This window comes from the organism of the source record quoted next, unplaced genomic scaffold (genome assembly GCF_019419815.1).
Source record: "Pyrus x bretschneideri cultivar Hongxiangsu unplaced genomic scaffold, Pyrus_bretschneideri_v1 Contig7, whole genome shotgun sequence".
NCBI lineage: Eukaryota > Viridiplantae > Streptophyta > Magnoliopsida > Rosales > Rosaceae > Pyrus > Pyrus x bretschneideri.
The window spans coordinates 6,158,634-6,169,735 of NW_025999809.1; the positions used below are offsets into that span (position 1 = coordinate 6,158,634).

Below are 11,102 nucleotides of genomic sequence, written 5' to 3' on the forward strand. Positions count from 1 at the left end.
TCCAGTCACATCTTTCGAGAAATTTGTACTTGTACCTCAGAGAAAGAGCAAGTGCAGAAAGAAAAAAAAAGAAAAGCAAAAAAAAGTATTTCCAAACCAAGATCAACAATATTCTGTAATTTGTTTGATAGAAACCAGCATTCACCACTAGGCATCTAAATATTACTTAGATTAGTGTATTTTCTCTCTGCACTCAAGTATAAATAATATTTTTTATAATCTAAATGATTTTAGTGTTGAATACCACTGATATATATCCGAAATAAGCACAACAGTAATACTGTTTTTGCATAAAAAAAACTGACACAATCAGAATAATTTCCCACCGAGATGATAGATCTAATTAGTGAAATCAAAGTGATACACAGATAAGAAGACCAGAATTATTTCATGAAACACAGGTCTTTTTAGCTAGCATAGCAGTAGTGGCTACCAACAACCACATATGATAAATTAACTAAAACCCTAATTTGACAACATCCAAAATTAAAAACCGCATAAGTCTTAAAAGATTTAAGAAAAAAGAAATATAATACCGGCCCTCATTACTTCCGTTGATGATAATAATAACAGCTAGCTTTGCCTTATTGTTGACTGGGATAATGGTGATGATGATCTGGCGGCGGCAGAGGCGGTGGAGGCAGCTGTTGAGGCAGAGGCGGTCTCTTCCGCTTCTTCTTCTCGTAGCTGATGCCTCTTGCTTTGGACTGCAAATCACGAACCTCACGAAGGTAAAGCCTCACGGCTCGAGCACCAAAGGGGTTGGCTTCAGGCTTGCCTCCGTTTTCTTCGAAGGCGGCGCGGAGGCGACCGATGAGGGCGTCGAGGCTTCCCCACGCCTGGCGCAGCGGGCAGGGGCAGGGAGCTGGAGGGTTTGGATGGCCGTAAAAGGGGCAGATTGGGGTGTGGACTTTGGTCTTGCCAAACTGGTCAAGGTACCGGAGGAATTCGAGAACGTGAGCCCCACTGCACCAGGAGAGAGAGAGCGGAGGGCGGTGGTTCTTGAGGTACTGTCCGAAGGTGTTCCAGTCACGCCGCTTTTGGTTCTCGTAGCGGCTGCTGGAACCAGGAGATGATAACGAGGAAGGAGAAGATGAGCTTCCAGCAGCCGCTACCAGATTACCAGTGGTAGTACTACTAGCAGTAGCAGCACTGCTGTTCATCGTTGTGGATGTGTTGATAATTAGGTTATGGCTCGATGCCATGGTGATCTCATGGTGGTGAGAGCTTGAACTTCCATCCATATCTTGGATTGAATCCATGGAATTAGGGTTTCTAAAGGTTTTGTTTTAAGTACTCTTGATCTGTTGTTCTAGGGTTTCTTCTGAAGGAAAAAAAGAGTGTTTTATAATAATGAAAACTTAGTAAACCACACTGATGAAGAAGGGGAGGTAAAACAAGACAAAAGGTCTGGCAATTGATTGATATTACAGAATTTCCATTTTCTGAAAAGAGGTGGAGAGAGGGAGGAAGAAAGAGAAGAGAGAGAGATAGAGAGGGGAAGGGAGCTGGAAATGGTGAAGCAAAAGAAGATTTTTTGTGTTGAGTTAAGAGGGAAGTGAAGAGATTGATGGGAGAGTACAAGCAAGCATGTGAGAGGACTACTGTTGCCCTTGACTACTCTCTCTCTCTCTCTCTCTTTTGTTGTGGTGTTTTTGTTTGGTTTGATTGAGCAATATTACTATACAGAAGAGATTGGAAGAGTGATGGACGGATAATTGGTGCAGCTTTCAGCTTCGGTTTTCTTAAATGTTAAGGGATTGGTTGTTTCCTAAAAAGGGTGGAGCAAACTCAAGTCTTAATAGTAGATGATTACAAGTATTCTCCTCTCTTCTTCTTAAGAGAGAGGGAGGGAGAGAGGAATTTTGATTTTAGGGTTTTTTTTGAAAATAAAAAGGGATTTGGACAGTAAGTTGCAATGAAGACAGGAAAAAAGTTTGTAGGAGGTAAAAATTAAGGGAATAACATGATTCTGTTTCTTTTCCCCCTCTTGTATGTTGAATTGAATGACAGTTCGTATGATGAAATGGCCATAATACCCTTTGTCAAATTAATTTTCTTTCCCATTTTTTATTTTTCTTTTCCTAAATTCAAAGCTATAATTTCTGACACGTGAATTTGGCCCCATGCCGCCTTTAAAACACTTGAAAGTTGAAACAGTGGCGTACCGCCTATGTATGGAATCCGGCCCCGTGCATGGGTTCTGATTTTCCACAACCCCTCAATGGGAATTTTGAGAGAAAACGATAGCAATTTTATTATAACGTTAAGAAAATTTATGAACTTATTTCTTATTTATTTTTGAAATTATTTTCTTAGATTAATGACTCGAAATTTAAGATATTAATGTTAACTTTGATCAATCTAAAAGCTACTATATTGGCATATTTGTGAGTGTGACAAGTATGAAAAGTAATAAAGAAACGCAATCAAATCTTAATGTCATCATTCACCAAGCTCAACAGAGAAGAAACACTTTGGTAGCACTTTCACCTGTTTGAAATATTTGCAATGTTTTAAAAATACAACACAACAAAAATGTATGAAAAGTGATCTATACATTATACTCTTTACCCTATGCATTTATCAAATTTAAATCAAAAGAGAATTAATCGACAAATATAAGAAAGAAAAAATGTGAACGTGAAAGTAAGAAAGGATTGACAAATATAAGGTGCCTTATGTATTCGTTTTCTTCTTCCTCTTCACTCTCTCGTTCCTCATCTTTTTTATCTCATCTCCCTCTAGTCTTTCCTTTTTGAGTCTTGAAGCAAATGTAAAATGAGCATTTGAAGTTATTAAATTGCTCTTACTTCTTTAAGAAGCCTTATGTAGCGAATGTTATAACACCTCCTTCATTAAGTTCGAAACTCATCCAAAATGAAAGTCCTACAAAATTTTAACGAGACCATAGAAAAAATGAGTTCTTAGTCTCAGTTCACTTTAGTTAAACATAATAAGAATAGGTTTGATTGATGTTATTGTCAATATAATTAATAATGAAAGTGATGGAAATAAGACTATTATCTCAAACGTTAACACTATATCTACACCTCTAGTATATTTGTGCAAAACAGTATATACATATGTAGACGTATTTTTCAAGAATATCCCATATAAGTAGGGTTTTCCTAGAATTTGACCTAAAATATATAAGTGAAAAAAAAAAATGTGGTCTACGTATGTCTGTAATTACATAAAATATAAGGTGTGCTATGCACACCCTTTTTTACTTCTTACACACCTTTTTAATTTTTGACCGTCGACTAGATAAATTGAAGAAAATCAAATAACATATATTAACAAGGGGTGTATGGATAGTACACCCTAAAATATATATCTCTTGACATTAAATTTTTTTTCTTTCCTCTTTGTTTCCCATTGTTAATCCTAAATTTAGAAATCTATTGAGATATGATTCTGTATTTTTCACATTCATGTGATCATAAAATAGGGTCGAATGGTGAATTGAAAATGTGACACACCCCAACCGAGATCAGGGCATGCTGGCCATCACGTGGAGGTGACGTAGCCAGGTGCACAGTGCGGAAGCTAAAGGAAATAATATAAAAGTACGAATAATTTAAAAACTACCAAACATAAAGTGATAAGATAAGTGCTAGCGTAGGTGAGACGCTAAATTCAGAGCCTAAGGCCTACAGCAGTCCAAAGGAAAAGATACAACAAAAGTGCACCCGAAGGTGACCTTACATCGGTGAGTGTCTGTCAGAAATGCCGGGACGTTCTCTGGAAAAACCACCGAACCCGCTAAGCTACTAGAACCTGGAGGGGCGCAAAACAAAAGCGTGAGTGGGCAAAAACAAATTCTTTGAAAACCATTTCATAAAATACATTCTAACCCCTCGCCGTAAAACCTGTATACTTCCCAGAAAATAAACATATATATACGTAGGTATAAATATGCCAAATATGCTCAAGGGTATGCCATCATGCTCAAAGCCTCATAATAACATGCAAGTGCTCAGGTATAAACCGTGTCAATAATTTATCACTGGCAGCCGGAGTCACCTAAAGTGACCTGTACGGCTGAATCTAGAGCTCAAATCTCAATCTCAACAACCAAACCTGCCCACGAGTCGGAACCACCTATAGTGGTCTGTACGACAAGCCTGGGTGTAATACATATAAACGCTCTAGTGCTACGATCACGTGAAGGCTGTGCGAATAATCGCGGGTTACCTACGAGTCGGAACCACCTATAGTGGTCTGTACGACAAGACTGTGCACCTAACTTGGATCTAAGCTGAGCGTATGGTGCGGGAGGTGAACAACACGTGAAGGACTGTGCCCTACTCTGGGCGGGAGCACTAACACCGGGGGTGCAGGTTATGAGCTCTCTAAGCATCTCTAATCACTATTGAATGCATATATGAAATAACGCTTACCTGGCACTTACCTGTGCCTCCACAGCACCATTAAATATATATACATACACATAACTGAATTTATAAATAAACGTAGATGCAAATAATCATGCATAACCACCAATTATATAAAAGAAACGGCATATAACGAATAAGCATTTATACTAATTTATGAGAATCATATGTATATAGGTATATACGGAAAACCAAAAGCCCACTCACTGGTATGTGGAAGGGTCGTAGCCCCCCTGCCTCGAGTGTGCACGCTCGTCCTTTGGATACGTGTCACCTATATGCGAATTAACTATAAAAACGTTAACTTTAAAGCACATAACCTTCCGTTCAAAATAACTTTTCATACATTGCTCAAAATGGACAAATGAATATACCAACGCGACCTACACAACCTCAGGATCACAACCATATTTTTAAAATAATTTTTGGACCCCTCACGCGCCCCCACGCGCCAAAATAGGTACGGACCTACGCGTCCCCACGCACGGCCACGTGCCATGCACACTGACGGTGTCAAGTGACGCCGTCAGGAATATTCCGTTGAACTAACGGAATATTCCGTTAAACCTAACCAGATGCCGTTAACGGCGTCAGGAATATTTCGTCAACTCTGACGGAATATTCCGTCTTCTTCTCCGATCAGTCCCCGTCGCCGGCGCCGTCGCCGTCGCCGGAAAACCTGTAAATCGCGATTTCTCGCTTGTTTTTCCACCTTTTTTCACGTTTCTTGCACCAAAATCAACCCTAGAGCTAGTAGAACATGTCCCAACAAGTTTTTAAGGCCTAAAATTACGAGATTATACCTGTCCAAATCTCCAAAACTCGGCCAACTCCACATCCAACGATCCTGACGTCCAAATTCACCTAACGAGCTACTCCCAAGCTCCTGGGAACCTCACAAACACAACTACAAGCTTCAAATGTCCAAAAACTCACTAAATTAATCTTGCATGAACAGTAACTAAAACGGACATGGCAATATCGACGTGAAAACGTCGAAGTTCTTACCTGAAAATGGCACCACTGGACTCCTCTCAGCCTCACAAGCATGATGGTGGTCTTGGTTCCCTTGATCTGTGAAGATTTGGTGGGTTTTGGGTTTGGTCCGTACGTATATGGTGAAAAGGAAGGGGAAAGGAAGCACGGGAGGGAGAGAGAGACAGAGAAAATGACAGAGGGTGAGGGGGAATGAGACAGTGTGTGTGTGTGTGGCCCAACACTTGCCAACACCACACAAACAACCAAACAACATAACAAAACAAACTAGGGGTAAAATGGTAATTTCACACGTACGTTTCCGATAATTCCGGGACTGGATGTCACAAAATGTCATGCCCTATCAAAACATGCATTGCAACTGCTACTGGAGTACTATCTAAGGTCTTCTCCAACTAAAGGATCCAGAGGGTCGAAAATAGCCCGAAAACCGTCTCCAACCGAGGGCTAAGCCAGACAGCTCGTGGGCCCCATGGAATTTGAAAGGGCCAAAGGGCCAACCAATTGGCTTAATCCAGCCAGCCCCGGGTTGGGCCAGAAGTTCTAGCATTCATGTCGGAATATTCCTGTCGGTTATATCCAACAAGAATTCTAGGCCAAATTTCAAATGTCAGCTAGCCATTATTTATTATTTTTATTTTTTACACAATTTTTTTTCCTATAACTTATATTTTTTTCTATAACTTCTATTTTACAAAATTTGTTTTATATTTTTTCTAAATTATATATTTTTTTCCTATAACTTCTATTTTACAAAATTTGTTTCATATTTTTTTGAAATTCTATTTTTTTCCTATAACTTCTATTTTACAATATTTGTTTCATATATTTTTTAAACTCTATTTTTTCCTATAACTTCCTAAGCCATTATAAACATTAAATTAAGTAACACGAAACAACATTAAACAATATGAAACAACATTAAATAACATTAACCAACATAAAAAGTATACAACATAAAAATAAAAACATTTAACAACATGAAACTTAAACAACATTTTTTAAAATATTTAACAATATAAAACTTAAACGCCTACTCCATGATATTTTTGGCCCAAAGATGTGCAACAAGATCCTGTTGTAGGTACTTTTTTGTGGCACGGGAACATATCATTCTATAGCATCTTATGTACTTATTTATAGAGATACCCATCTCGCTCATCCTCCACTATCATATTTTGTAATATGATGCAAGACATCATGATGGAGTCCAAATTTTCTCGACTTCACCCTCCTGTCGGTTCGTTGATGATCTTCCACCGTGCTTGTAGAATACTGAAAGCTCTCTCAACATCTTTACGATATACCTTTTGGACAAATGAAAACAACTTTTCCGCGTCATTCCTAGGGTTTGGAATTGCTTGGACAAGTGTCGCCCACTTTGGGTAGATGCCATCTGCCAAGTAATACCCATATTGTATTGACGGTCGTTGATGTAGTAGTCAAATTGAGGTACTTTAGCTTCCGTCAGGCGATTGAAGAAGGGTGAACGCCCAAGAATTGTAATGTCATTTTGGGATCCAGGGACTTCGAAGAAAGCATGCCAAATCCATGTGTCTCTAACATAACAGTTGGCTTTCTCGACCTTCCGCAGAAGCCTCATTGTTATCTAGTGGGATAGTTCTTCCAATCCCAATGCATGCAATCTAACGACCCTATCATGCCTGGAAAGCCACAATCTTTAGCTTTGTGAAGGAGCCGATTCAGATCTTCTTGATTTGGCTCGCGGAGGTACTTGTCTTTGTAAACCTAAACAATTGTGTCACAGAATTGTTCAAGAGTATCAAGGCATGTAGACTCAAACATACCAAGGCATGTAGACTCAAACATACCATGAATTTCATCCATCGAATCAACTGGGAAGCCATAAGCCATCATTCGAAGTGCAATAACAACCTTCTGATGAAGTTAAAGTAGTTGTTCATCAGATTGGCATGTGTCATCGCTCTGTTTCGTGGTTTGTAAAAGCTACTAGCAACAGAGCCACCTCATTGAGGTTGTTCCTCGGTTGGCTGACACACCATGGCTGCTGCTCTGTTTTGTTTGTTACGCTTTACTTAAACTTCTTCATCAGACTCCTCATCTTCTCGTCTCATTTGCACCCATTTTTCTTCCAATTTGGAATTGGATGAGGACCCCCAGTTGGAATCCAAAGAGGATCCAAAGTTGGAATTCATTGCAAACTTGAATTGAAAAAGATTGAATTGAAGAAGATTAAATTGAAATAGATTGAATTCAAACTTGTGTGAATTATAGCCTAATATCCACCCTAGTTATGGCAAAAAAAAAATTCAAATCCAATGGCTAGCTGACGTCACTTAGCCGTTGAATTTGAATTTAAGTTGTAGTTTTTAAATAATGAATTATGTTTGGCCCTATGGCCCTTTGGTCCTTGATTGGAGACTGTTTTTTGTGATAACGCTAAAACGAGCCCTATGGCCCTTGGGCCATCAGTTGGAGATGGAGGTAAATATGGCCATGTACTGTTCATTAAAATATTAATATTTTGAAGGGCCTAAAGGCTAAAACGAGTCATTTGGCCATCCTTCGATTGGAGATGGCCTAATATTGTTGGATTTTGTTTCTTAATTTTGTTAGCATTAGGGTAGCAGTTGCAATGCATGTTCTGAACTGTAGGAGAAATGCTTAGCTCCACAAAGTTTTCGAGGAGTTTCTGCAAAAAACCAGTTTGTTTTTTATTTACGAAATTTTCCACTTATGATGAAAATCGTTCATATTATAATTCTTTATGTAAGATTATCTCTTAAACAAATCAATAAAATATAAAATTATTTAGTCATCAATCTATATAATAACATATGGTCGGAATTAATAAAAGTATTACAAACCATTTATCTATATGTTGCAGTTGATTAACTAAACAACCTTAATTAATTTTAATTGATTTCTTTCAAAAATGATCTTTACAAACTGTGTAATAATATGAAAGATTCTGATCATAAGTAAAAAATATTGTGAGTAGGAATTCCTCCATAATCTTGTGGGGCCTATATCTCTCTATTATCAGGGCTTGGACACAAATCCAGCATTGTTTTTTTATTCATTGGAAGTAAATGAGAGAATAACATTACAAAATAATAGCTTGTCTAGTAAAGATGTAGATTAAATGTATAGGTTTAGCCCTTTGGGAAGCTGTACATTACTTGTAAGATGAGAAATGAGGAAGGAAGAAGAGTGACTGAAAAATAACAAGAGAGATGTTGAATAATGTATCAAGTAAAACATACAGAATGAAAACTAAAAATAAAAAATAAAGAATTATTTAAAGTAGTTTTCACGTTTACGATTTTGGTTTTATGCATTCATTTTTGTTTGTTTCTTCCCCTCTTTCCATTGCCCTTCTTTATCTCTAATTTTCCTCATCTATTTTTCTCACATCTCAAGCATAACAAGTGTAAATAAAAACTAAAAACGAAATAATTATCAAACGAATCAGAGGTCATAAATTAGCATTAATTTGTTACCCTTAGGGTTCTATAGGTGATGTGAGAATTATACGCACACAAATTAAACCCTCTTTTTATCAATTGTAGTAAGTATGTAAGTAGGGATCGTTCTGGACCGGGGATTAGGAGGGATTGTTAATCACTTGGATTTGACTCAAAAACGTAAAAACAAGTTTAAAACACTATACTAGACTCAAAGAATGCAAAACTCAGAATAAGATAGAATAAGACTAAGACTAAACAAAATATGGTGGGGGGGGGGGAATTGAGGTTTGGACGAATTTAAACTAAAATGGATAGATTGTAAAGAAAACAAATTGTAAATACGAATTTGACGGAAATGAATGGATGGGAAGCTAGCTAAGGGGTTCATCTCCACACATGTTATACTTGCATACAAAATGATTTCTAATTGCGTTTCCATAAACCATGAATTCTCAACACCCCGGGTTAATTAGGTCCGCTTAAATTAACCGTCAAGTTTTCCTTAAGTTAATGAATTGGATGATTGCATACGACAACTCAAAGCATTCCCCACAAGTTCCCTACATGAATTGCATAATAGAGATACAAGCAAGAATCATTAAGTTCTTTGAAAACCATAAGTGTTGACGAGGCATTCGTTACTATGAATTGCATGAAACTTATGCCAAGAATTTACTTAACGCGATTGTTTATAAGCAACCTCCACTACTTGTGAATATAAGTTCATAACTATTAGGTGGAACTTACTTATATTCTAGCATCATATTCATGCATGAAAATTAAGCGTGCACTCTCAATAAACATACATAAATAGGTTATCAATCAAATAGTTAAACAAATTGAAACCACAACTTATGAAACGCAATTAGAAGTAATCAAATCATATCGCAAGCATAAACATGTATTTTGAATCCCCCCTAGCCAAGGGGGGGTTTAGTTCCTCATACGTACAAGACAAAGAGAATTGAAATTAAACATTGAAATCGAGGAAAAGCAACACCTAAAAATTCCAACAACTCAAACTTGAATTGTATGAACGTTTAGGCACTCTTCTCCTCCTCTTTGTTGTGGCACAAGGTCTAAGAATAGGTTTGGATTGGTGTTTGTATGGAGGAATGGTAGGATAGTGTTTTGGAGGGTTGGGGAATGGTGGAAATAGAAGAGAAGTTGCTGGAATTGGAAGAGGGATGCACGGCTAAGGAAGGGAGAATGTGTTTTGTGTTGTATTGTGTATGAAGGGATGTGGAATGAATGAATTGTGTGATGGGATTGCATGGTTTTATAGGGAGAGAATGGGTGAGAATGTGAGAGAATGTGGCTGCAATGCATGTGAAAAACAGCTAGGAAAGTGGGTGGAAAGCTGGAATTGCACAAGGATGCACGGCAAAGGCTTGTGTTAGGTGATGGGTGCATGTGTTGGCTGAATTAATGAAGGGAATGCATGTGAAAAACAGCTAGGTTGGTTGGTGATGAATGCATGTGGATTAAAGAGTGAAATGTGGCATGCAATAATGAAAAGGGAATGCTGGAAATGCATGTGAAGCTCACGGCAAAGATGTTTTCTTGCTGGAAACGCATGTGAATGCATGGCATTTGAAATGATTGTTGTTGGAAATGAATGTGAAGGCATGTGAGTGGCATCTAGGGTGAATGATGATGAATGCATGTGGATTAAAGAGGGAGAATGTGGTGCAATGATGAAGTGAAATGCTGGAAATGAAAGGGAAAGCTGGAAAGGCATGTGAAGCTCACGGCAAAGATGTGTTTTGGGTGCATGTGTGTGTGAATGGTGGTTTTGCATGGCTTTGATGGATTGTTTGATTGGGCTAGAGGTTTTGCATGGCTCAAAGGATTGTTTGATTGGGCTAGGCCCTTTATTTTATGTCCAAAGTGCATACAAGACCTTCAAATTCGTCCAACACTTTGGCTCCAAGCATAAGCTTTCCATTCTAAGCCCAATTTTGCTCCAAAATGCTCCGACATGCACTTTTTTGCCTCCTTAGCCATATTAACCTAGAAACACACGAAAATGGCATAAAGGACTAAAATAACTAAAGAAACACAACGTAAATGCACGAGAACAAGCCAATTAAGTCACATAAATATGCTCCTATCAAATTCCCCCACACTTAGCTTTTGCTAGTCCTCGAGCAAAACAGAAAAACAAAACAAAACCTAAACCTTCCAATAATAGTCTCAGCGATTTTCAATGCACATGACATGTTAAAATTTGTTATCTCCACAGATTTTAGTC

The 11,102-nt window shown here is 38.0% G+C and overlaps 1 protein-coding gene across 1 annotated transcript; it reads right to left on the reverse strand.

The window, feature by feature from the left end:
• Positions 1–309: 309 nt before the first annotated feature.
• Positions 310–1,890, reverse strand: LOC103958877 (protein LIGHT-DEPENDENT SHORT HYPOCOTYLS 4-like). Its single transcript, XM_009371198.3, has one exon. The coding sequence runs from the start codon at positions 1,260–1,262 to the stop codon at positions 585–587; it is 678 nt and encodes a 225-aa protein (XP_009369473.2). The 5' UTR covers positions 1,263–1,890; the 3' UTR covers positions 310–584.
• Between the last annotated feature and the right edge of the window lie 9,212 nt (positions 1,891–11,102).

Bases quoted from the DNA above. Each gene is read 5' to 3' on its own strand.
- LOC103958877 (XM_009371198.3), bottom strand. From the start codon at position 1,262: ATGGATTCAATCCAAGATATGGATGGAAGTTCAAGCTCTCACCACCAT.